Source organism: Camelus dromedarius, chromosome 21 (assembly GCF_036321535.1).
Source record: "Camelus dromedarius isolate mCamDro1 chromosome 21, mCamDro1.pat, whole genome shotgun sequence".
NCBI classification, from domain to species: Eukaryota; Metazoa; Chordata; class Mammalia; order Artiodactyla; family Camelidae; genus Camelus; species Camelus dromedarius.
This window is the reverse complement of record NC_087456.1, coordinates 18,989,056-19,017,017: the sequence shown is the minus strand read 5'-3', so window position 1 is coordinate 19,017,017 and position 27,962 is coordinate 18,989,056. Positions and strand designations below refer to the sequence as shown.

The window sequence follows — 27,962 nt, the reverse complement described above, 5'->3', positions numbered from 1 at the left end:
TGAAACATGGCTAGTTACTATCACTAATCTTCCTCCACTCATTCACAAATCATTCATTTATTTATTCACCTGTTTCTAAAAGGCATCTGTCATTTAAAAAAAAGACAACCACAACAAAATTAATAAAATAGAAACAATCATGTGAGAAACAGTCTAGAGAGATCTAACATGTCAAACAAAAAGTTTACATAGTTTTTATGATTGATTCTAAAACTTGGTCCTAATGTTCCTGGTGCAAAGGTGAAAAGGGAAACATTCTGAGTCTCATAACTCCGTATCACCAGGATGAAAGAGACCAGCTCCTTGGGAGGGAAAAGGTGATTCCCTGTATCAAGGACAGTGGTCTTGTGTAGGGCACTGTAAACCAGGGACACTGACCCATGCAAAGGATAATCAGTGTTCCTACTCGAAATTCACAGCAAATTCTGAGCAAAATAAATATAGTTGTTTCTTGTAGTAGTTTCTCATGAAAGCTTGAAGGTAGAAGATCAAGACACAATTCAGAGTGGGTGATTATAAAAAGAGTTAAATTGATCTGGTCCAAATATGTAAATATCTCCTTTAGTATATTTACCTTACTCCAGGATGTAACACAGAATAGCCAGATAATTTGTAAGTCGTGTTTTAAGTTAACAAAACCCTAAACCAAACTTCTCCCTCTCTGGGATTCTGAGCCCTGGAGAGAAAAAAGCTTCAGATTATATTCTGTTATGAGAGTCTGAAGTACACTGGTCTTCATAAATGTTAAAGACCCGATAAACAAAAGGTAAAGTTAATATTCTGTTACAAAAATGAGGATCCTAACCAATGATGTCACAACGCTGCTGCAATACAGAAACAGGCCACAGAGATGCCTGTCCACAAAGCCAGGGCTTTCTGCAGGACATTGCTAGGGAGGGCAGACTGTCATTGCTGTTAATTTTTAATTAATTAGGTAGAAACTGATTTTCCCTTTCTACAGATTCAGAAAGTGAAGATGAGGCTTAGAGAAGTTTGCCAAAGGTCACAGAGCTAGAAGTAGCCATGGAGGAAAACTATTAAATAAACAATTCAAGAAAATTTTCTAAAACAGGCCAACATGAAATTGTAGATTGAAAGGTCCATTAAGTGCCGAACAGTGGATAATAATAGACTGACACCAAAATACATTCCCTGTGAAATTTCACAACACTAGGGATAAAGGGCTTCTTGAGAGAAAGACAGAGACAGAGATGAGAAATGTTTTACATAAATGACCAAGATTCAGACTTCCAACATTAACCCTGGGAGCTAAAAGGTCATTAGAAAAATATCTTTAAAATTCTGAGGGAAAATGACTTCCAACCTAGAACTCTATTACTCAGCCAAAAACTATTAATCAAGTTTCAAGAAAGAATAGAGATATTTCAGATCCAGTATCAAAAAATTTAGTCCTCTTGCATACTTAAAGGAAAAGTAACCACGGTTATATGGATCAGCTGTAAACAGCCTTTGTATAGCATAGCAACTACCTTTATATATTCTTTTTAATAAGGAGTCATAATAATACTGCATATTGTCAAATGAAAATTATGATCAATTATTGAAGCAATGGGAAGATAAGACTTGTGCATACATGTGGCGTAGGAGTCGGGTGAGTGGTGGTGAAAGAGAATTAAATCCTCATGTTCCTAAATGGTTAGGTAATAGGTCAGTGATTCTCAAATTTGTCAGTTTCAGGAACCCTTTACAATCTTAAAATTACTGAGGATTCCCAAGAGCTTTCTTTTATTGTACAATATTTCTGTTTTTCAGTTTGCTTAGTTTTCTATGTATTTATCACTAATTCAACCCCAAATGCTCCTGTGTTCTATAACTCTGCCCTTAAAGTGTTCAAACATATTAGGTAAACTGATCATTACATCTTTCTCAAGAATTCTTTCCTGAATCCTCATGATCTACACAGTCTAGACAGATTGCTCTCTCTTAAATCTATTAGTAATCCCTATTTTAGAAATTAAACTAAAATATACAATACTAAAATTAACACATTATATTTATATTTATGCTGTATTGTATATTTATGCTTAGAATAACAGTAAGCCCATTATACACTGGCATAAATAAGACATTTTATGAAATATATTTATTTTCCTAAGTTAAAAAATTTAATGAGAAGATTGACATTGTTTTACATTTTCACAAATCTCTTTGTTGTTTTTGTTTTGTCTGGGGAGCAATAATTAGGTTTATTTATTAATTTATTTAAAAAAAATTTTTAATGAAAGGACTGGGGATTGAACCCACAGTCTTGTGCATGTTAAGCCTGTGCTCTACCACTGAGCTACACTCCCCCACGTTTTCACAAATCTCTTTAATGCCTGGCTTATGTTGTTTTGGTTATGTGTATTATGTGTTTCAGTTGAACATATGAAGAAAATCCAGACTCATACAGACATACAGTTGGTAAATGGAGGACTATATTAATAGCCTTTTCAGATAATTGTGGACATTCTCCTCTGATACTATCGTAAAAATTTGTTAATTTTAAGAAACAGGTGGTTTATTAAAGGTTCATTGAAATGAGCAATCTGAAATTATATTAATTAATGTTTAGTATCCTATTGTACTAAACTCCATTAGGCTACCTTACACTTTGAATGGATATTATATTACAATATTTTATAACATAATGCATTGATTGTTTAGGAAATATTGGTTAACTGAGTTATATGTGTCTTCCAGATGTTGATATATTCCATTATACAGTATCCAAAAATCACATTTATTAATATCACCACTAATCTTATCAGAAAAGTCCTTAAGGGTTGGGAAACTTTCAGGCTCATGGTGGCAGAATCAAGTTTTTCCAAAATTTGAGACTTCAACTGAAAGCTCAAATTTGATCATTGGTAAACCAACGCTGTCAGGTGTTCTCCTTTAAGTGGCAAGCTCTTGCATTCATTTCTGAGAAAATGTCTGAAAAATGCTCAAGTCTGAATAACCATGACTGTTCTGTCAGGTATCCTTTCAAGTAAAAATGGATTCCACAGGGGGAGAAAGGCCAGTAGCTTGCAACTCAGACAACTGCATAAGTGCTTTCCCCGAGACAACCATTGCATGCCACTAAAGCACCTCGCAGTTCAACACCCATTTCTTGATTTAATAAAATTAATCACTTTTATTGCTTCACCATGAACATCCTTAAGTGGAAATGCACTTTTTAAAAAACTCCAAACATGTGATGCTAAAGACTCTAGTGACTAGAACAGTTCAGTGCCACTGCCTTGATTCATGCAAACATGCTGGCAGTTTCATCAATGGTTACCTTTGCACCATCAGCGCAAATGTCCACACCTGGAAAAAAAATGCAAATGACGTCTCAATATTACATAGAAATAATTTTGAACTCATGGGCCCAATGAAAGAATCTTGGGACTCAAATTGTCCACAGAATACTTTGAGAATTGCTGTAACAGGTAATCTAAAACTAACTAAATCAAGTTAGTAGGAACACAGGAATGATATGACATAGAAATAGACACTAATGAGCCTCTGGAAGCATGAAATGCCCACTGTGTTTCCAGTGGTGGACCGTGTCTTTCCTATCAAGTCTTGTTAAATGACTTAACTCTTTATGTGCATGTATAACTTTGATTTAAAAAACTAATAAAAAGACAATGTAAAAAATTAAACATCATAAGTAACTTAAGCTGTCTTCCAAAACGTAATTTACTGCTTCGAATACTCAAAGGATTAGAATACCCTCTTCAGTGGTTTAAAAATAGTTATGTACAATGAGCTTGAAACATCACTTTATTTTTTTAATTGAAGTATAGTTGATTTACAGTGCTGTATTAGCTTCAGCATAACAAAGTGATTCAGATATGTATATATATAATATATATACTATATATGTAATGTATTTAATATATAATATATGTCATATACTACACATATAATACCAGTCAGAACTGCTATCATTAAAAAGTCTACAAATAATAAATGCTGTAGAAAGTGTGGAGAAAAGGGAACCCTCCCAAACTGTTGATGGGAATGTTAATTGGTGCAGCTACTATGGAAAGCATAATATGGAGGTTCCTTAACTGAAAATAGACTTACCATATGATCCAGCAATCCCACTCCTGGGCATGTATCTGGAGAAAACGCTAATTCAAAAAGATACATGCATCCCAATCATTATAGCAGCACTATGTACAATAGCCAAGACATGGAAGCAACCTAAATGTCCATCAACAGATGAATGGATAAAGAAGATGTGGTAGACATGGCATATTACTCAGACACAAAGAAGAATGAAATAATGCCATTTGCAGCCACATGGATGGATCTAGAGATTATTATACTAAGTGAAGTAAATCAGACAGAGAAAGAAAAATATCATATGATATCACTTATATGTGGAATCTTTAAAAACGATACAAATGAATGTATTTACAAAACAGAAATAGGCTCACAGACATAGAAGACAAACTTATGGTTACCAAAGGGAAAGAGGGGTAGGAATAAATAAGAAGTTTGGGATTAACATATACACACTACTGTATATAAAACAGGTAAATAACAAGGATTTATGTATAGCACAGGGAACTATATTCAATATTTTGTAATAACCTATAGTGGAGAAGAATCTGAAAAAGAATATATTTTATATATATATACACATACATACGTATGTATATCTGAATCACTGTGCTGTACGCCTGAAACTAACACATTGCCAGTCAACTATACTTCCATAAAAAGAAAAAGATGAGTTTTTTTGAAAGTGGACAGTGTGAACTCTTGAATTATTAAGCACTAGATGTAACAGAAACTGAACTTTCCTCATGTGAGAGGGAATTCCTTAGAATAAGCTTTTTTGCTGACTGCAAGTCTCACTCAAGAGGGTCACTGCCTCTCTTCCCCAGAGCTCACTGTTTCAGAGCCACTTACAGGGACAGACATACGGGGATGGGAGCACACTACACACCCCATGGTGGCTGTTCTGTGGGCAGGTCCAAGATTCAGAAGCAACCCATCGATTGGCTATCTCCCCTCCTAGAATAAACACAAACTTAGAGCAACATTCCTGATAGAAATACAATTCTGGACAAATGGCATTAAGAGGTCAGATTCCTAACAGTGAAGGCAGGGATATGTGAGGAGGGTTGGTAAACCCACCCGCAAGAAGAACTGCTTAGGTGCATCCTTGCACAATAACTTAGACTTACTCCTCTCTAGGGAAGGTGGGAGACAGATGTGGAAGGAACGAGGTACCTACTCAGATATGCTCCTGTTTATGGTGAAAATACATTGGACCAGATTAATTAACACAGTCATTATCTTGGCAGTTTCCAAACACAGCGATAAATGCTAACGGCATCATGTGTGCAAGGCAAGAGAAAAAAGGGCAAATCTGGGCAAATAAGGACTGTGACAGTTATGTAACTGGGCATTTAAAGTAGCCGGTTTTTCTTCAGTAATTAAAAGTGCATGATTCTAATAGTCACTCTGGTCTCATTTTCCCAGGAAAAATATTTTCAATCTGAGCTACTTTATATACTTGTATGCTCCTTCAGAAAGTATCAATCCAGAAAGTTATAATGTAAATCTTCTCAGAAAGTGGTTTTCTCATACTATAGTAAAAACACTAACATGTTCATATCATGGGACTTTCTTCTGGAAGATTAATTCTCACCAAATACTAAACAGGAACGTCACATGCCAGGACATCACAGTCACAATAGTTCCCACGTCACACCTCCAGTCTCATATTGATGAGTGCAGAAGAATCACTAGAAAGCCGGTATCAGATCTGCTGCTTAGTCTGAAGGGGAAGGCACTTAAAAGGAACCAGAGGACCTTTTAACTCAAGGTTTCAAAATGGCCTATCCAAGTCTCAAGAATCTAAGCACATGTTAGACCAAAGCTGGTAGCTACAGCCTGGGACCCTTAACACTTCCTATGTGAAAGTTGGTGAAGTGGGTGAGGAAGAAAAGTGAGACTTGGACTTGGTGTCTGATGCCTCCCCCTTCGCCTGCCTGCTCAGGGCCACACCAACCCCTATTTGCACCCGGGGAGGGGGCAGGGCAGCCCTGGAAGCAGGGCATACAACGGAAGCAGAAAGATCATTTTAAAGGTGGAATCCAGAGCTAGACAGGGTAATATACCTCCACTTCCTCCAATAACACAACATTTACTATTTATCTCTGGATTACTGCTCAAATGAACAGTGCATCTAATTCATAGCTGTGTAAATAACCAATATTAAGATGCATTTTTCCAGAGAGCCGGATGGAATTTCTATCTGGCTTTCGCCCTGTTTTCCCACAGTGTCTGTGCTTCTGCCCTGGCACTGACCCCAGTCTGACCCACATCAGAGAGCTGTGCTCAGGGACTAAGCCGTGCTCATCTTTGCTTTCCAGCCCCTGACACCTGGCATATTGTGACTGTCTCAAAACCCTTCATGAAAGAAAATCCTGTCTTGAATCCAATTCTTCAGCTGAACTGTCTTTCCCCTCCCAACACCAGGGAGTGACAAAACGATTAGTGACATCTGTCATAGGTGAAGCTGATGGAGTTACTCATCATTTATCTTATCAATGGATAGTGTTAAAAAAGAGGCTGTTTCAAGGAGGAAACAATGCTAAGACAGGCTGTGAAGCCAGTTAGTGGGATCCCGGTGACCCTTGCAGTGTTGATGGACACCAAGATCAGGGTTGGGAAGGGGGAGGGTGAGATTCTTCTGCATTGTGGGTGGTCAGGGTCTAGTTCTCATCCATAGCTGTGACCCAGCTGGGCACTGGGAGCCCCCTAAGCCGACTGCCCAGTAGTCAGGGTCCTAGCACCTGCCCACCATCAAGTCCACGGGAGTCACTCAGTGCCACTGTAAGAACACTGCTGGCAGCTCCCCCTCCATCCCCCCACCACACACACACACACACACACACACACACTAGTGCAAATTCGAACAGCCCATCATCCTTCACTGACTCCTTACACCAAGACACACTGATAACAGGCAAAGCCCTATGTCAACTGTCTAAAGCACTGTGCTTTGTATCCTCGGGAACGAGTATGGTGCCTGGTTCAAAAAATGTTTGCTGAGTGGATGAATACATGGATGACCAAACACAGTGTGGCTATCACATAGTGACACAACTTTTTCTGTCCAGGAACTGACAAGACAGAAGGGACAGTGGAGAAGCCACTGAACGAGAGCCAGAAAACCTGGGTTCTGGAAGAACCAGCTTCTCCCACTTCTCTTACCCTGCTAGCCTCATCTGTACCCACCTCCCAGATACCATGTAGCCTCGCCTCGAGCCCTCCAGACTCACACTCACATCTGCCTCTGAACCAGAGGGCCCCACAGAGGTCCTAATGCCACGTGTTCAAACCTGAACTCTTTCCTTTTCTCTTTCCCTCAGCCTCCCCTCTTCAGTCTTCCTTGAACTAGTTAACAGCTCACCCTTGTGTGGCACCCAATCCAGAAACCCAGGTCTCCTCCTCGACTGTCCTCTGCTTAGTCCCACAACCCACCAATCCTCAAGGTTCTGGGGGTTTACCTTAAATACCGGAGAAATCGGCCTTCCCTCACCCAAGCCCTCTGCTTGTCTTCCTCCAGGACTCATCACCTCCCAAATCGGTGGCCTGCCCACTTCCCTCCCTCGCCCTGGTGGCAGTGGCATTGCTTCCCTACTATCCAACAAGTCGTATCTACCGATGGATCCCCCTGCCTGACTGCCAGGGCCCTGTATGCAGCGCATACTTTGCCTTCCTAATGATGACAAGCAGGGGTGTAGATTCAGGGTGCTGTGATGTCACAGTACTCGAGAGAGTTTAAATGCCAGGTTGTAATAGGTATTACATGTTTACAATACATTTGCATTCAGTGGATGATGTTTAAATAGATACCATGCTAGGAATGCATCTACCTTATAAAACATTTAATGAATAGTTACCGTAATTAATACATTTACACCAATTAACCCCACACGGGGTTCATTTTCCTTTTATTTTTTGATTCATTTTCCACTGAGCCTATTACTTAGTTGGACTTTAGCAGCTACTTTGAAGAGGTTGAAAGGTTTGTGATGTTTAAACATGTGACTTCCTTTTTAATTACTCCATTTAAGTTCCCATTGCCTTTCCTGCCAGATATTTTCTATAAATTGCTAACAAATGATAGAATTGACTGATTTCATTGCAAGTCCTTTTATTTCTTTTGCCCACCCATTCTCAGAGATGCAGATAAACTGTGATAAATTCAAAATATAAGGGTAGAATGAGGGGAGACATGAATACTTACAACCTAAATAATTAAATCTTAGGACTCTCAAGAAGTGATTGTGTAATTTAAAATAAAAAAGGAAGAAAGAGAAAGAGAGAAGGGACACGTGGGAGAGGTGAGGAGAATGAAGACTGGGGACTAGTAACTGTATAAGAACAATCGTCAAGTTAGACTTAATACTAAAGTCAGATGAAACCAGAACTCCCTCATCACGTTCACTATTAACATAAAACTTACATTATTATGAACTTGCAGAAATGCTGTCTACCAAACTTCTTAATTCCAACAAATGATTAAGTACATGTTGAACAAAACATTCGTGAACTACGTTTTTCCGGAATCCAGGAATGTGGGCTTCCTCTGTGTAGATGGCATCCATTCACATGAACTTGCACCTCAGTTTCCTCGTCTTTAAAATGAGAATAACGGCCTTCTAATTTCAGAGGACAGTGATGAGCTTAATAAGTGAGCACACACAAGGCTGCAAGCACAGTGGCTGGCAGGTGGGGAGGACTCAGAAAGCATGAGCTGCAATTACTCTTCTTAATACTACGAAATTAAATCACTGATACACACACACAGCTCCCAAGTTGAGAGACACTGAACTTGGTAACTTGGGAGAGAAACCAAACCAGATAAGGATGAGCCCCCGATAGGGAAGGGTGGAACGTTAAAAGCTCAGAGTTGTCTGCCCCCAAGGCTGACAAAGCCAGAGCAGAAGGGGACTCCAGTTTTCCTCTTTGTAAATGGTCCTGACCTAACTGGGAGAAGAGGGCCTGGAATAAAGATGGGTGGGTCTCCGCTCTCTGCTGCCTCCACAGTCTTCCCAAAGAGAAGGCCGTTTCCACAGCTGAAACACTTTCTGCACATTTGAGCCGTAAGCCTCACAATGGGGAATAAACCAGAGTTTCACCTCCTCAGTAGCAAGTGGATTTGCAGCCCTTTTTCCAGTTAACACTATTAAACGACATTTGTTAGAGGCCAGCACCTTCAGCTCCCCATTTTTTCCACAAAACACCAGCCACCACCATGCAGCTTTCTACTCATTACTGCAGACAAGAACTTTCATTTCTCTGCTATCTGTCCCTCCCTTACCTCCTAAGGGACTCAACGACGTGGTTGCTGCTTCTAAACAGTCAGTTTCATAAACTACGACTAAACATTGGATTTCCAAACAGCTCGTCCAGAGCGAGTGGGCCACTTAACCTAACACAGTAGTTGCTCCCTCAAAAAAAAAAAATGTTTTCCATCTAAATCTAAAGATGTTTCCTAGAGGAGACAAAAAACTGTTGTCTTCAACAAAAACCCCACTACACCATTTTAGCTGAGGTGAGTTGTGAATGAATCTTGAAGCCACAGAGTGGGCCCTGCGAGAGAGTCATGTTCAAGACAGTCGTCATGTCGTGGCTGCTACAGCCTGAGCTCCGATATGAGGGATGCCTCAGGCTTCTGAATTCATCGGTCTGGCCACTGTTTTTCCCAGCTTTGTGTGTTGTTCCAGACACGCATCCCTCCCCTTTAGATGTGTTGTCAGGCTGCAAGAAGGCAGAGTCATGCTCTACAAGCAGTCTATGCAGGTCGACTTTGTAGGATTTCTCAGTGTGGGATCTCACTGTGCAAGTGTGTGTGTGTAAAATTTCACTAAAATCTCATGCTTAGAACTGAAAAAAATATATTTTAGATGAATAAACATAATCCTTAAAACAATCTTAAGAGACAGATACTGTAAAAGATGATATTGCTATTTTGTGTGGCAAAATGGCACTCAGCTAACACGCAGGTGAGCCAGACCTCACATGCCGTTTTGGGCACTCTGTCCACTAAGCCAAAACCAAGTTCCTCGCTGGACGTCTCAGCCACCAGGGTCCTTTCTAAGGAATGTGTGTTAGGACACCGAGTTTAAACATGTATTACTCTGTTAAATTAAGACCGCACTGTTGAGAAGGAAAGGTCCCTGCTTCCCTTTATGGGTCTCAGAAAATTCACATAGTTCACGACGAGACTCTCAGCATCAGCCCGGCTCAGTCTGTCTCCTAGATGAGCTAAGTCACGTCTCACTAGATGGCAGCACTGCTTCCAGAGTCTTTTTTGTTTGTTTTTAACCCATCTTTGTCTCTCGCTTTGCCCCCATTGGCCTCCCCTCCTCCCAGCAAGAAGATGTGACTCGGAGCGTGTATTCCAATACTGTTGTGCAGAGTGATGGGGCCTGAAAGTGGACTTGGGAGTCCCAAAGACTCAGAATCGCCCAAAAGAAATGTTAGCAGAGCGCACTGTGGGGGATCCTTCCCAGGAAGGGGAATTTGGACCAATTTCAGGACTGGCCCCTTCCACTCAGGAGGGGGTGGGGGCAGGGGCAAGTGCACAGGAAAGTGAATCCCAGCTCTGGCATGCCCTAGCTGCCATGACCTTGGGCGAGACACTTGACATTTCTGGGCCTCTGTGTGTCATCTATAATTCACAAGGGCAGCCTTCCCAGCTCGCCTTCGTTGGGGTCTCTGTCTCTGAGGTCTGTTTGCTTTAACAAAAAAGGAGCCTGTCATGAACAGGCCAATGGAGTCAACCTTCCCACTTGATCCTGCTGTGAGGATATCGCTCCTCACAGCCTGAACCACAGGGACCTAGGGAAACTAGCCTTGCTAAGGTGATGGAAACTGTCAGACTGGCTCTGATTAGTTACGTAATTGGAAGACTCCTGGTCCAGCCTTGACTACAGATGTGGCTGCTGCTCTGTTTGCTTTTCATGTGGCACCTTTGCCACCCCCAGTATCCTCCTCTCTCCCAGGCACTCAGGTAAGATACTAAAGGGATATGTTAACTCTTTGAGGCCATTGGTGCAGCAGGAATGCACTAAATGGTCTCCAGAGTCCTACAGATAGTGACTAATATGATTCCTAAACATCTAAACTACTCCCTGGGAGTAACTTGGTCGTATGAAATACATGACTTATTAACTAATCTTCACAAATATGTCCATAAGATAGAGGCATGCTAATTCATCATGCTAAGGACTGTTAGCGTAGTAAAATCTCAATTTAAAACTAATTAGGTGTATTCCTGGATGGGGTAGGTGAGGGGCAGACTTCAATTTCCAACGTATTGAAGATTCAAAATTATGTAATAATTTTAAAAGAAAGAATTAGGAGTTTATAAATAAAGATATAAGTGAATAATAAGAAAGCAAGTGTATTACAATTACATTTTGCCAAAAGTGTATACATAAGGAAAGCAAGAATGAGTAACCTGAGGACCCTGTTTCAAAGTGTTCATTCAACAAGAGCCGTGGACCAGGACTGAATAATCTGATATTTCAAATTAACTCCAATATAATAACATTTTTACTCTTATGGATTATTTTAAATGCCACCCCTCTACTATTCTGTAGAATTTTAAATGATTCAGGTTTATACACTGCCACCCTTCCTGCTTGAAAAAGGCCTCAAAAATGGAGAAAAATGGGCTTTCAATATTTGAGTGATTTATTCACTACTGGTGGGATGAGATCATCCTGTTTAGAACATGACCTTCTCCCATCAGCTGTGGAGCACAGAGATGGCTTCTGGTGATGTGTAGAGGTGGCTGGCATTGCCTGAGTTGCTAGGTAACATTTATTTCACGAGCTGGATATCATTTTTATGGTTTGGGTCTAGCCTTTTCATCTACCACTGGTTCTTATATTGGAAAAGAGGGTCCTGATTCCATTCAGTCTTGAGTCTAGGGACTCTGAGTTGACTGAGAGAAGATGGCCCTCAAGTTTCATGTCACTTCACCGAGGGTCACCATGGGTCAGACACGCTGACTACTCAACGTACATCATCTCCTCCAATCTCCAGAACAGCTCTGCAACTTCCCACTTTGCAGAGAAGAAAATACAGTCACAGAACAGCTAAGATGCCGACTAGAGGTCACACAGTAAGCAAGGAAGCTGGACTTTTATTTCTGGTGCGTGAGCAGCAAATCCAGCACAACCCAACATCGAGTCCCTCATTGTCTGAGACTTGGATAAAATCATGGATAAGTATCAGTCTCAGACTTTCTCAAAAAAAAGAATGGTCACTTTGTCATTTAAAAAAAACAGTAGCGTTGTCACCTCCTTAGCCAGCTCACTGGGGACAGTAGGTGTCCCTTAGTTCTTTCTCTCAACTCTATAAAGAAAGTGAGTATTCTGCCTGAGGAAACCAGAACTGAGGAGGGGATGGCCCAGATGGGTGAGGATGTGAGAAACTGCCTAAAACAAAGATAACTGCGGGAAAGAGCCTGCATCCAGGGAACCTTCTGTCTGTGGTGACTTCACCTCCCTCCACCCCCCATGCAGCCATCGTCAGCTCTGCCCCTCACTCCAGCCTGGCCAGGGGGCTGGAGGAAGGGGCTAAGTCAGCTCGCCTCTGCTTGAGAGAAAGTAGCCACACTCCCACCCCCCACACAAGGGAGGGAGGGAGACTCAGAAACACTGTTTTAAGCAGCACAACACCTTACTATTTCTAGCGTCTTTCTGGGGCCTAGAAACATTTCTTAAGAAGGAAAAAAGAAACAGACCATTCCACCAATTTCACTCAAACTATCAGCTTGGTCAGTAGAAAAGGAACAAGGAACCCTTCTGGCACTGGTCAGATTAGTCCTCAGTGTCAGCGGACTTACCACCGGGAAGGGGTCCGGGAAGCGCTGCTTACATGTAATAACCTATGGGTGTGAAAGCACGGTTGAATTTAAAGGTATTATAGAAATTCAGAAAAGGAGGTGGTTGTTATTCCACAAAAAAAAAACTCATGTGTGATTTTATTTTCTTCCATTTCATCTGACTCTTGAGGTAGTCTCCATCTGGATGAGGGTGTGTATAGATATAACATTCTCTTCACTATCTTTACTTTGCCCTTTTCATCTTTTCCCCTTCTCTTAATTTTTCTTCATCCAAAGAACAGAACAGGAATGCACCACTGCTGACCAGCTGTGAACATCTGCATCTACCCCCTTCTTCAGGAGTGGTTCAGCTTGGAAGGAGCACAGGTGGGCTTCCCTCGATGCTACCTTCACCTTTCACACCCATCTATCTATCTGTTGTCTACCTAGTACCTATCTCTCCATAGTGAGATGCAGAGGGCCCCCCAGATTCATGTCCACTTGGAACCTCAGAAGGTGACCTTATTTGAACATGGGGTCCTTGCAGATGTAATTAGTTACGAATTGAGATGAGATCATACTGGATTAGAGTGGGCCCTAAATTCAGTGACTGGTGTCCTTGTAGTAAGAGGAAAGGACACAGAGAGACACACAGAGGAGAAGACATGTGAAGGCAGAGGTGGAGGCTGCAGTGATGCAGCCACAAGCCAAAGAACGCCTGCCGGGAGAGACAAGGAAGCAGTCTTCCCTAGAGCCTTCCGCAAGAGCATGGCCCTGCTGACACCTTGATTTTGGACTTCTAGCCTCCAAAACTATAAGAAAATAACTTTTCATTGTTTTAAGCCACTTAGTTTGTGATAATTTGTTATCACAGATCTAGGAAACGAATATACTACCTATCAATCAATCATCTGTCTATCCATTCATCTATCTGTCTTCATTGTTCCCTTCCCCATACTTACCCCACTGCCACTGCCAGATAAATTGTTCTTTAAAGCTGTGGTTTGGAGGTTGGGGGGAAGGTATAGGTCAGTGGTAGAGCACATGCTTAGCATGCACAAGGTCCTGGGTTCAATCCCCAGTACCTCCATTAAAAATAATAATAATAATTAAAAAATAAAAGTTGTGGTTCTTTGCCCTGGCAGTTCAAACCAAGGCCTAGTCCCACCCCAGACACCCTGATTTAATTGCTCTGGGGTGTGGCTTAGGCACTGGTATTCTTCCTTAAAGCTCCCAAGCGATTTGAGTGTGCAGCTGAGGTTGAGAATTTCTGTTGTCAAGCAAGGAAATCTTTCTGTTCTCCTGCTCCAAAATCTCCAATGGCTGTCTTCTGCTCACCAAATTTAAAAAAATGGTAGCAATTAACATATTCTGCTCTACAGTTTTCAAGGTGCTTTCAAATTCATGCAAACCCCCAAAATACCGGATGATGTAAGGAGTAACACTGGGGCAGTTGTGTAAAACCGCCTTCTATCAGATCCACAGACCCTACAGAGGAGATGAGCTTCCTTCTACAGATATTCCAGCCAAGTCTCTCCACACCCCCGTCCCCCGGCTTGGAATGTTTTCTGCAGTTTCGACAGTATGAGGGACTTACATAATGGTAATTGCTAGCTACCGATGGAGAGTGTACCGATGGCTGCGGTGTGCTTGTTATTATGATGCTGTAACAATAGGGAAATCTGAGACAATTGAAAACCAACCGCGCAGTATGAGTAACCCCTCATTCTGTGGAGGCAACCAAATGAAATAATCTGACTTGCTAATGCACTGTCTGATCCACAGGGTAATGCAGTTTGTAGTGTAGGCTGAAACGCCCGTGTGCTTGGCCACGCTGCAGATTTCCACAGCAGCTCCTCGATCTGTACACCTCATTAGCTTCTCCTACCAAGCTTTTCAGCTACCAAATGCTTATCAGGTGTATAGTTTCCTATTGCTGCTGAAGCAAATTACTGCAAGGCTAGCAGCATAAAAAAGCACACATGTATTCCCTATTCTGTAAAGTTTGGGAGGTCAGACATCTAAAATGGGCTTGCAGGGCTGGCTCTTTCTGGAGGCTCTAGGGGAGAATCCAACTCCTCGATTTTTCCAGCTTTTTGAGGCTGCCTTCACTCCTTGGCTTGTGGCCCCTTCCTCCATCTTCAATGCCAGCAGGGTTGCATCATCTCTCCTCCGACCTGTCTCCCTTCTATAAGGACCACTGGGATTATACTGGACTCCCCCAGATCATACTGGATGACCTCCCTATCTTAATATCCTTAAGTCTATCATATCTGCAAAATCCCTTTTACTACATAAGGCAGCATATGCATAAGTTTGGGGACCAGGACATGAACATCTTTTGGAGGGCCCTTATTCCACCTACCACCGGGTAAATGACCAGATAAAAAAATATTTCTGAAATTTCCTGATGATGTTTAGTGTTCCCTTCAGACCATGGCCCTGCCCATATATATAAGAGGTGATGACCCTATTGGAATTTCACCCTGAACACCATATCTTTGAGAAATGCTCTGTCCATGACTGAGTATACAAACAGATTCCTTTTCTCGTGTTCAAGGTTTGGCAACATGCATAAACATAAATAATACTCCTTTGGCCATCTATAAACAGGAGAAAACAAAAACCCATGACGTTGAAAGATCTTTTCAATGTCATGATTTGTCAAATTGTGACATCTTATGCTATTGCCCTGGCTGGACAGAAGCAGTAGCAAGTGGGCAGGAAGTGGGGGCGAGGGCTGGCCCAAGAAGGGCACTCTGCATATTCCAGGCACAGGTGGTCAAGCTCTGGAGGGCTGCAAAGGATGTGAGTGGGAATCCGCCACTCCTGACCCACTGCAAACACCTGCCCTGTTCCTCTGTGACAAGAGGCTCAGTGAGGTGTGCACCTCAAGCCCCAGGCAGCAGCAGTTCTAAACACATGCTTCTGGGTTCCACGGATCACAGTCAATGCCTCTGAGCACTGGAACACTAGTAAGCCCCAGAGTCCACCTTCCTCTCCCAAGGGCATTTGGAAGTCCTCCATAAATAGGTTGGCACCAAGTCCTCCCAAGGCTTCTGACCTCTAAAGAGCACAGGTTAGGTACTGCCGAGGTCCAGTGGCTTACTCAGCCAACCTTGAGCTGTTTCCAGGTTGGTGCTACTACTGCCTCCCTCCTGCCCACATCTTAAAATACAAAGTCCAATAATGCCTTTTCCTACTAGGCACAATTAACTTCTAAAGATAGAATTGAGACAATCCCACACTGACTTCTGCCAGAGTTCAGTCTAGAATGATCTCTGACATTGATTCCAACAGATGTTTTTGAGAAAGCAGGATAATCTTTATCAAACATGTTTTTCCATAGCAGCACTATTTACAATAGCCAAGGCACGGAAACAACCTAGATGTCCATCAACAGATGACCGGATAAAGAAGTTGTGGTATATTTATACAACGGAATACTATTCAACCATAAAAACTGACAACATAATGCCATTTGCAGCAACATGGATGATCCTGGAGAATGTCATTCTAAGTGAAGTAAGCCAGAAAGAGAAAGAAAAATACCACATGACATCACTTACATGTGGAATCTAAGAAAAAAAAGATTAATGAACTCCTTTACAAAACAGAAACAGACTCACAGACATAGAAAACAAACTTACGGTTTACCAGGGAGGCAAGGGGGTAGGAAGGGATAAATTGGGAGTTTGAGATTTGCAGATACTAACTAATATATATAAAATAGATAAACAACAAGTTTATACTGTATAGCACAGGGAACCATATTCAATATCTTGTAGTAACCTATGGTAAAGAGGAATATGAGAACAAATTATGTATGTTCCTATGTGACTGAAGTATTGTGCTGTACACCAGAAATTGACACAACATTGTAAACTGACTGTACTTCAATAAAAGAAATTTTTAAAAACACATTTTCCCTCAAATCAAGGAATGTGCATTGAATACTTCCATCACATTAAGGGTTCATTATGGATCTGTTTCTTATGTATTAATCTGACATCTTGAACTTTCTTGGAAAGCTTAATTTATCAAGGTCCTATAAAATAAAGTTCTTCTACCCTTTCAAATGCTCCTGTATTGAGTGTGACATCAAAATGCCACTTGGACTCCTTTCATTGTATCAATGACTATCATTAAGAGACTTCAGGTTGAAGATTACCTTGGAGCCAATTAACTGGTGGTTTCCACCCAAAACCTTGAGGTCTGAATAAGTCTTTATGGCCTGGAGTTTTTTTTCCTAAATGTAAGGCCAGACTCTAGTGTTTCTTTGAGATTGGAGCTTTCCCGAATGAGCAACCACTTTTTTACACGTTAGTTGCTCTGAGAGACATGAGAATAAAATGAATCTACGTTCTCAATGAGCAAAAGACATCAATCTGAGAATCAGGAAACTCTGCACAAAAGAAACTTCAAATTGTTCAGCCTTGGGTTTCTCCTCTAGCAAATGAGGGAAATGAAATAGACAGCAGATATTGGTATCCCTGCCTTAGAGTTTATAAAATAGGTTCACACTTTTTTCTTAATTGTTCTCCATATAATCTTGCAAGATAGGGATTTCATTGGTAAGAAAATGGACTAAAATGTTAAGCTACTAAACTGAGGTCCAGCAGTTGAGTCACGGATGTGAACTGAGTGGGACAATCTCCAAATCTCCCACCATGACGCAAAAGGCAGTTACAAGGGGGAGGCACAGCTCAGTGGTACAGCGCGTGCTTAGCATGCACGAGGTCCTGGGTTCAAGCCCCAGCACCTCCAATAAAAATAAATAAACCTAATTACTTCCACCCAAAAAACAAAAACAAACAAAAAAGGCAATTATCTTTCTACAGAAGTGGATTCTAACACCAACATTCTGTGATTATGAGTGCTACAAGTGAAGTCCTTCCTACATATATTCACTATAATGAATGTAAGTCAGACAAAAGCAGTTGCCAGTCAAAAACAGGTAATTAATCTGTGGTGAACGACAAGAAACTCACGCAGACGCGTCTTCTCAAAGTCAAAACTTATGTGACCCAGTTGAAAGTTCTAGAGCCTTTTCGGCTTTCCATGGATATGTACTGATTTTGTTAAATGCCTGCCAGTCAATAGAAGAAAGCCTTTCTTTGAAAGAGTCCAACTTACCAACTTCTGTGAAATCAATTTGCTATGATACTTAATGAAAAATTATCTTTGCAGTTGGCTCGACATGTTTTATATAATCTTAAGGTGTCTCCTAAATGACTATTTTTCTTACCTTTCTGGATAGATTCATACTTATCTGTGCTGTTTATAGTTCTCACTCTTTCTGGAGGTGAGAATCAAGAAGGATAAAGCCAAAGAGGGTCAAGAAATCTTCCTACTGCAGCCTTTGAAGATTGCTGCACAGTGGTGTGGCAAACAGGGCACTTGGGAGGACATGAGGGACTCGTCTAGCACCCGTACCAAGGTTTTACCCTGCTCACTGTTGGAAAGCCAGTCCTCATTCTTGTCATCCTTCCTGCCCTTAAATGGCAGAGGGCAGTGTCCACCACTCCCTTGTTCTACAGGTTCCAGGGTTGACAGTGTGGAGCAGCACCCTCGGCAGCAACCCAGTCTAGTTGCTTCTCTGCCCAGGGAAGAGCTCTGGCATGAAGCCAGAGGGCCATCTGCTCTGTGGGGAGGGAAGTGGGAGTAAGGGTGAGCAGGAAAGTGAGGTCAGCTTTCAAAGCAGTCAGCCATCTCTGCTGAGCTGGCTAGACTGTGAACTGCAGCATATTTACTGCAGGGAGATGTCAGTAACAGGAGCCACTCAGTCTAGCCAGACCCAGAGCCCCCACCCCAGGGCATCAGGATGGCACAGTCATGACACGGGGACACTGGTTCACAGCCAGGCACCAAATCTCTTTATCCCAGAGAGATTTCCTCTGATCCCTTTAACTATTGCTCAGGGGAAATGCATGAATTAGTCTATTCTGAGATGGAAAGAAGCAATCAAATTTACCCAGGACCATCTCTAGTTGGTAGCTTGCGTGAATCACCTTTGTATCTGGTTTTGGCCACATCAACCCACCCTTGCCCCCATAGGCTGGACTGTGAGCCCTTCTGCATGCTCTCAAAGCAGCCTGGGCATCTGTCTACCCCTGCTCTCACTTTCCTGGCCTATGATGCACGGTTCCCCTGCCTCCTTCCCTAAGGACCACACGGCAGGAGCCTACCTTTCTAGCCCATGGCAAGAGCCCCACCCAACACATAGCCTAATGCCTGGCACTTGGTTAGAGCTTAATAAACATTTGTGACTGTATAGGAAATTCTTCTTCATCTGAGGTGAGGTAGGGGGGAGGAGGAGAAGAAAAAATTACTGCACCAATTTTAAATTTTTTAAATGCACCAAAAATCCCTAATCTCCCTTTAAAGCAGCATCTTCAGCTTTTCCCTGCTTGCACAAACTTTCCCCACACTTTGAGTATTTTATATGAAAGCAGCAGTTCCAAGTTCTTCTGTCCTCACTCATCAGCACAGTGCAGCAGCTGAATCTCTTAACTAGCACCTGACACGTGTTACAAGTGCTCTGGGGCCCTGGAAGCTGAAATGTGAGTTGTCTGTGTAATGAGAGTATGTGGCTAACACGACCCTGGATGTGTTGAAAATACGACCTGGCTAGAAGGATGTGCACCAGAGCATTTTATGTATAGGAGCAAAAACCTAAACTCTATTAACTGATGCTTGTTTATAGGAATTAGGACACACTCATATAATGGACAGTACTTATATAATGGAATGTAAGGCTCCCAACAAAGATCATATTTTAGAAAAATATCTAATGGCATGAGAAAATGTACCTAGTATATTAAGTGAAAAGCAGATCAGAGAATTGAACATAATCACAATTTTAGAAGCTGCAGATGTATAAAATACTGGGAGGAAATACACCCAAATGTTACGTAGTCTATTTCTGGTTGATGTTGATTTTTAAAGTCTTATTTAATCTTTTTTATATTTTTAATTCTATGTTACAACAGACATGTATTACTTTTTGTAGTTTTTAAAATTACAAACATATAAAGCATATTATTCTACATAGCTATTCCGTTCCTGCCCTAGATGGTTATGGTCAAGCATCAGACTATGAAGCCCCACCCAGGGTGCCACTCGTTCCTCATTTTATTTATATCCACAACCCAGGAAATTCTGTCCAAGAGTAAAGTGGAAGCCAGGCCCCCATGGGTCAAAATTGGAGGCCTTTTCTTTGGTGTATCATGTCTGAAAAGAAACTGTATCCGGAAAATATGCTGACAGGAGACTGCTCTGGGGTAAGCTAGGAAAGCTGGAGGCAGCTGTGGCAGGGAACACATCCCCATGGGCAGGGGAGAGCCAGTGCTGGTCTGCGTGGCCACAGGTAACTACTTCATTTCTCTCGGTATCGTGTTCCCCACGCGTAACAGGAAGCTCTAACATCCGCCCTGCCGATCTCACAGGCCTACTGGGGGTTAAGTAAAATGCTGTGTGCTCTGTGTTTTGTAAACTACAAAGCACCCAGTAAATGAAAAGTGTGGTAGCCCAAGAATGCTAACTTCTTCAGATAATGATCCGTGCTCTCCACTTTCTTTCAAGATATCAAGGGAAACCATCTATATTCCCTTTTACACTCTAGAAAAGTCACCAGGAATTTTATCAGCCACATTAAATTCATTTAATGTTTCTTTGTACCTTTGCCCCATGTAACAAAAACTACACTACATGTTCATTCAACTTGTTCCTTTTTTCTCCTGGGCACATGGACAGATTGGCTTTCCCAGCCTTCCCTGAGGGAAGGTGAGACCAGGAGACTGGATTCTTGCTCCTTCCACCCGGGCCCCCCTGGATCCCTGTGGGATCCTCCACCCTCTGTCTCTTCCTTCATTTCCTGGCTAGTTGTACCATATTTGGTGGAAGACTCTGAGGCCACTGGGAAGTGGTGACATGCTAGCTGGAGGAGCTTGAGTACCTATGTCATAATGGAAAGCCACCTACCAAACACCCGACACAACCTGACACAAGGGACACAAGGGAGAAATAACTTGGAACCACTTGTTGCACCAATTATCTACCCTGATCAATACACTCTATAATCATGGCCACCTCTCCACTCCCCTGAAACGGTCATTGCTTTCTGCTGCTTCCCACATGGTGACGCAGGGGACTTAGAGAACACGTATGGTAAACCCAACTCTCATCCAACAGAAAACTCATTCAAGAAAAACTGAGACTATTTTTTGAGATTCCTTGGCAGATTTAAGACCTGCTCTCTTTTTTCCATAGGGAAACTTGAGATTATATGCTAATTTAAATAACTGAAAAGAGAAAATAAGAAAAGGGGAACATACGTTTGGGAACCTAACCCCACAGTATTTAAGGTGAGTGGCAAATAGAAAACAGTTACAGTCCATCAAGGTGGGAGAGGTTAGGATGGGAGTCTACCTCTCTTTCAGACAGTACAGACAATGGAAGCAGAGGCCACACGGAAACATTAGGCTGAGTTGGGGAGTTCCCAGGACAAAGCAGAGAAAGGAAGTGTTGCCCACTTTTCTGCTTTGACTGTAGCCAACCCTGCTCTTCCTTGCTCAGAGGATCCTTACCTGGTAGGGGTACAGGGTGACCCCGTTGGTTCTCGACAGGGACCAGGTTCCATCCAGGTATTGGTGAGCGTGGATGGCCACTGAGTTGAGGATGTTCCCGTTGCTGGGACTGGTGGCCATCTGGAGGCTGACCTTGGCCTGGTGGGTCGGAGACCCACTCTTCTTCTCCGCCCCATTGCTGACCCCGAGGCTGTTGGGTTTGCTGCTATGCTTATTGGTGACGAAGGCTGTGTAGTTGGAGGAGGCATAGGAGGCAGGCACAAAAGCCCAATCTCTGGGCTGCTGGAGCGCCCCCACATGCCGGGACCCCACCAGAGCGGGGATATTGGAGAGAGGTGGGGGCGAGCCAGGTGAGCCGTCGAAGTGCTCGCTACTGGCCGCCTGTTCCAGGGTCAGCACCATCTGAATGGCCTCCTGCTTCAGCTGGTTCAGGTGTGTGGCACAAATGTCACAGCGGTTGTCCCTGTCATTCCATGCCTTCCGGATGGTGTTGGGGACCTGGAGCTTGTCATGAATCACAGCCGAGAAAGCAGGGTCCTGGAGAACACAAGCCAAAAAAAAAAAAAAAAAAAAAGAGCCTATAAATCAAGGCTGGTAAGTGTAACTCAGATGTCTGTTTTAGGAGTTAAGCCCTAGATGTATCCAAAGAATCTGACTGACTGACACCCAACAGAAATGAGCAGCCAGCCTGGCAGCAGAGCTCCAGCTGACAAACACATTTGACAAATGTAAAGATCTTTATAGTGGAGACTAAGGAATTAAAAAAAATATTTCTAAGCATGCTCTTCACCAGGCCAGTTAAATAAGAGCATTCCAGATTCTTCTCCTGGTGTCCACTAAAGAATTATAGCTGCACCTGGATGCTCCCAGGGTTTCAGCACACTGACACAAATGACTGTCCAGGCCTGGCTGGGCTGATCACTCTGGACCGATGCACTGTGGCCCCCTGTGAACCATGGGAAGCTGGTAGCAGATGGAGAGACTAGCTGTGACCCAGAACAGAGATTCTATTCTAAGCGAATCTTGGCCTCATTAGCACTGTGTGCTAAGTGCCATTGGAAGAAAACCAAACTAAACAGATTCTGGACCAGAAATCCAGCTTCTCCAGCAGCCCAGCAAACCCCTACAGATTCACTCTGTTTATCATTGGCCCCATGGCAGGCTGGCCATGCCTGCACCCACGTATCTGATATTCTGGTCCATTAGAAGAAAAATATCTTCTTGATAAACAGTCCAAGATACTTTTCCCCACAAACTTCACCTAAAACTATTAAAAACTCTTTAGCTCAGAAACCCTTATCTAAAAGAAATCAGAAAATGAACTTAATGAGGATGATTTCTTTTATTTGCTTTGCTTTAATTTTTACAGGAAAGCAGGACTGCACAGAGAAGTGAGCATTAGGTATATTAATTGAGCATCAAAATATCTGGGTTCTAGTTCCAGTTCTGTCTACTGCCATACTGCCCTAAACGCACCCAATCTCGTCTAGTTCCAGTTCTGCTACTAATTAGCTGTGTGACCTTGGACAACTTACATAGCCTTGCTGAACCTTTTCTTATGTCACCCCAGGCCATGGCCTATCTTTGCTGTAAGGTCCTTCTAACCCCATGACTCTATCTGCAGGGAAATAGAGGCAGGAGAGTATGGTATTTATACATGTGGGCAGAGCCAATATGCCATTTTGGGGGCCTAGTTGAACAGGTTGAACAACTGTTATAAGGAATTGATAAGATTTAGCTCAAGGCTTATTTTCCTCGGGACATTAGAAGAAAATCTTCCCTTCTGAAATTTGCTGTCGTTCTTATGGGGTGGAAACCCCATAGGGGCTGAATCAGGTGTGATGAGCTGTGGGTGAGGGAGGCGATGTGGGGCAGCCGGGGTGGCAGGAAGATGAGCAGGGGGAGGGTCACTCTTAATTCCGATCCATCTTGATTACAGGCTCCAGCATTTTGTTTTCCCTGTTTAACTACCCTGAACAGCTCCTCAGCATGCACTGATTAATTGATTAATAAATCAAGAGGCCTCTTCACACAGCAGCGGCAAGGAGTGGCTCAGGAGGTAGAAACTCAAAACAGTCATAGAAAATGATGGGAAACAATAGGAGGTCAAGGTTGATCAAGTCTGGCTGACGAAGTGATGCAAACCATCCAAGACCTGCATCCTTCTTAATGACATCTTAATGGCATCCCCCTCAGTGACAACTGCTTTGTCCAGAGTCCCTCACCAAAACTCAGCACATATGAGACAAAAAATGGCCCCATGGGCCACTCTGGAGCAGATGACCACGTCAATTCGCAGATAAGGAAACTGAGCTGTAAGAGGGTTAAAAGCTTGCAGACACCCAGACTTCTCGGCCACTAGTCCACAGTTTTTCATTTCAAAAGCCAAAGAACCATATTCATCAATGGACTCATCATGTTGCACAGACACATAAGGTTTTCACCACATTCATCTATAAAACATTCACTTATTTAAAAGGAAATATCTGGGCCCTTATATGTGCCAAGATATAGGTTCTTGCTTTTTCATATAATACTAACATAATGAGAATTTTCCCTTATCAATAAATGTCATTTGAAAAGTGTGACTTTTTTCACGACCACATGGTATTTTATCCTTTACCTATTTCATCATTCCTTTTGTAATTCCCATGCCTACTACACAATTAAGGACAGTGTAAGAAATCAGAGACAGGCATTCAAAAGCAATCTGCAACCTGCAGCTTATGCTTTCAAGGCACTGAACTATCTGGTTTCAAGAGACCTCAAATTGCTTACTTAGAACATTTTTGTTACAATCACCTGCAAGACGCATCACAGTAAAAAGGCAGATGTAAGACCAGTCCCATTCATGCAACACAGTATTTTTAGATCCTGGTAGAAACTGGATTTGACTCTGACATCTGCATACGGAGCAGAAAAAATACATCCACTCCCCCCAAAACAGCAAGAGCCTGGTGCTGAGGACTCCTTTTCTCTTGTTGGTTTTTACTACTTTCCCTTGAAGCAGCACCTTCCTCACTCAGCCTATTTGCTGCTCAACTTCCAACATGTAAGAAATAACGCACGTGGGTCTCCAACGTGCCAGGCAAATGATTGCTGTGCTCTCTGAGTTCACACTTCAGGGAATCCTCTTGGCTCCTGGACCGCCAAACACCACGTCCCCCTGCTGCCACTTCTAGTCCAGGACTCTCAACACACACTCAGATGTGTGGAGCCCAGCGCTCCCCTCCCAGTTCCTGAGGCATTGACAAAACACCGAGAGCTCTACAGCTGAGCCTACCACCGGGATGGCCACTGACAGCCAGGAAGTGGCCGAGCCCAGAGCCCACTGTCGTCTCACCCGGAGGAAAGAGGAGATCGATGCTTTTAATGAGCGTGCAATCGCTGACGGATGTCAAAGAGGTGTTCCCTGAAATAAGCCACCCTTGAACTGGAACCGTATGTGAGTTCGTATCATCAAAAGGCCTCCACAAGTCAAAAGATACATCTTATGGAAACTAAAAATCCCTTTCAAGTGCTTGTCCACACAGCTATAAATATTTCAGTGCAACTCAGAAACTTCAAAGAGGAATGGTCAGCAGACACAGCTTTCTAGAAGTGCCGGAATAAAGGGAATACTGCTTCCAGGGAGAGCAGTAATAAACAGGAAGAAGAGAGAAAAGGAGGCATCAGACTCACGGATGGCCCACAAATACTGAGCTTTCCTGATATGGTCACAGAAAGGACAGCAGGGGCCCCAGGAGATGGATGAGGGGTGTGCCCTTCGGCTCAGCGGGCACCAAAAGAAATGTGGTCCCAGAGAAGGCATGAATTAGGCATGCAGTCTGGCATGCTACGTAGTGTGTGGGGTTCAAGACATTCCTGTCCTCTAGGCCCGATTCACCCTGTGACCTCAGGAAACAGTCAGACGGGAACAGTGGGAATCCACACATGGCTAAACCTCCACTTTTGCAGTCCTAATTTTTATTTCAGCACATATGAAAATGGGCTCAGGGTGCTCTGGCAACATTTTCATCCTAAACTTTTCAATTTAAGGGTTCTGTGCTCAAAACATTCTCATCTTTCAAAAATAATACAAAATCATGTTTACTCCATATTTGCCGTGAAGAGGAATTCAAGAAAACACTTAGGAAATGGATTAAGGTCCTTAGAAGGAAGGTTAGGGAGAAATGAAGTGAATGTTCAGACACGTAAATCTGCCCACTTAATGACTGCTACAAAAGGACAAAGGAGACTCCAGAAAATGGTTTTCCAATCCCTTCACAACTCTTCTATTTCTTCTAGAGGAATTTCAGGAAAACGGGTATCCTGCCACATCCCCTCGGGATCTCTCAGGGTCTAATGGCTCTCTTAAATTGATTCACATGTCTTCTGGCACATGATCTAAGAGATTATGACTGATTCTCTCTTCCTCAGACAATGGCATCCAAGCCTTTCTCCTGAACTCTGAGCCTCATGGCCCCCTGGAAAACAGCACCCAGATAAACTGACAATCCTAAATTAATTTTATTTTCCCTTAACCCTCTTCTTATTCCAGTAGTCACTATGGAAATAAACAGTATTACTATCCACTCAGATGCCCAGGCTAGAAATCTGGAATCTTCCTTGTCTCCTCCTTTCCCTCCAATCCAATCACCAAGTGTGGCAGATGGTACTTCCTAAAAGCTCCTGAACTGTCCCTCCTCTCATGCCCACTCACATTGTCCTGGTCTCCCTGATTCTAGTCTTGAACTCAAACACCCCCAACCCCACCAAAAAAAAAAAAAAAAAAGAATTTAACTAAAATGCAAATTGGATCACGTCACTATCCTGCTTTTCTATCCCTCCATGCTAGGAGCTTATTGTCAGTGGTTTTTAGCTGTCAAATTATTTTCCTGTTACGCTGTCCACTCCTTACAAGGAAATAATTCTTCCCATCTTTAATTCCCCCAAGTCTAGAATAGTGTCTACTTCATAGTAAGGGCTCAAAAAATATTTGTGAAATAAATAAGTGGAAAGAATTCAACCAAGGCTAAAACACTCAATAACAAAGTTGGTCTTGGTCCGTCATTTATTTTGTCTAAGTGAGCTAGTCGCCTATTACCCAACTGTCATGAAATAAATTCCTTCAAATCTAAGGTTAATATAGTTTCCAACTGTATTTATTCTGGCTGGCTAAAGAGCCTAATGTGGGTCAACCATAATCTGGATATCCCCCTTTTACCTGACTCTTCCTTAAAATGTTAGGCTAGATTCTCTGCTCTCTCACCTCAACATACAATCTGGGACTCTTTCTCCTAAGTTCCCAAGAAAATAATGTTTCTATGCAAAGAATTTTTCAGCCATCCAGGCCAGCTCATCAGCAGGAAAGCAAGAGAAATCTACCTAAAGGAAAACTCCACATCAATACTACACACCTGGTCCAGCAGGGTTCAACCCCCAGCAAGCAGGTAGCACACTTATTTTCCACGAGCTGGCAGCAGGCTTTCAACACGTGAGGCAGGGCTGCTAACGAGCACAGTAAAGTCCGTGGAACCAGAGCAAGAAAACAAGAACTACAGCCGAGGCAAACCAAGACGCTGAGTGGTGTTCCACACTGCTTCTGTCTCATTCCATTCTCTGGGGGATACAGTGCTCAGCCATCAACGCCCATGCCCCTTTTGAGGACAGGATCCCCCCCCCCCCCCATGTTATTTTAGCAAAGAGTGCATAGGGTGCATTCCTGCAAAGCCTCTGGGTCTGAGGAAGGCAGCAGCCGGATTCAGTGTCCAGCGTGTGTCGTACAAAGTCCCGCTTATGTTTGTTCCTGGCTTATCATTCTAGGGCCCTCTGGTGACCAGCTCCACACTATTTCAGCTGTTCTTCAAAGCAGTTTCTTTTCACCTTGTTTCTAAACTGTCTTCATCCATAAATGCTCTCCCGTGAGGCCCAGAAGGGTGGCTAGAATTCTGAGAATGCAATATTTGGTTCTCCACCGCGGGCGCTTTCCCAGAAGATCAAGGAAACTCACCCTCGCACTCCTTGTGATCCCTCCACTGGAGGCCCGCCCCGCCCCGCTTCCTGCCACTTTTTCCACCGTGTCCTTTCTTCCCCAAGAACCTCAGCGTTCTTCCCTAAAGGCCCGTGCCAAAATGAGTGATTCTGTTTTGAATGGAAACAGCAAAATCAGAAGTTTGCAAAACAATAGAGAACAAACCTCTGGTGAATCTGACCCAAAAATACAAATATTCTCATTCAGAGTTAATTCAGCTCTTTGGATTCAAATGCCTCTCAAAAGACGCGTGTAGGGAAAATGGAGTCACTCAGCCTCCCACGCCGGACATCCGGTGCCCAGTGACTCAGCGGTACTATCCCGCATGCGCAGTACCCACGTAGTGTTATATAAGCATGCCTTGCACCACGCAAGCGCACTAGCGCCCATCATAGTTGGCTGGATGCCGGCTTTGTCTGCCTTGATACCGAAGGCAGACGGGACTTTCCACTGCTTGACTGCCGCCGTGGACGCCTGTGTGCTCCTCCGCAGTAAG

At 42.9% G+C, this 27,962-nt stretch overlaps 1 protein-coding gene across 1 annotated transcript in view; it reads right to left on the bottom strand.

The window, feature by feature from the left end:
- KIF26B (kinesin family member 26B) overlaps positions 1–27,962 on the bottom strand; it is a 427,084-nt gene that overhangs the window by 250,511 nt on the left and 148,611 nt on the right. The window contains exon 3 of the mRNA XM_031438497.2: positions 21,454–21,990. Coding sequence (XP_031294357.2) covers positions 21,454–21,990 — 537 coding nt within the window. The remainder of the gene's footprint in view (positions 1–21,453; positions 21,991–27,962) is intronic.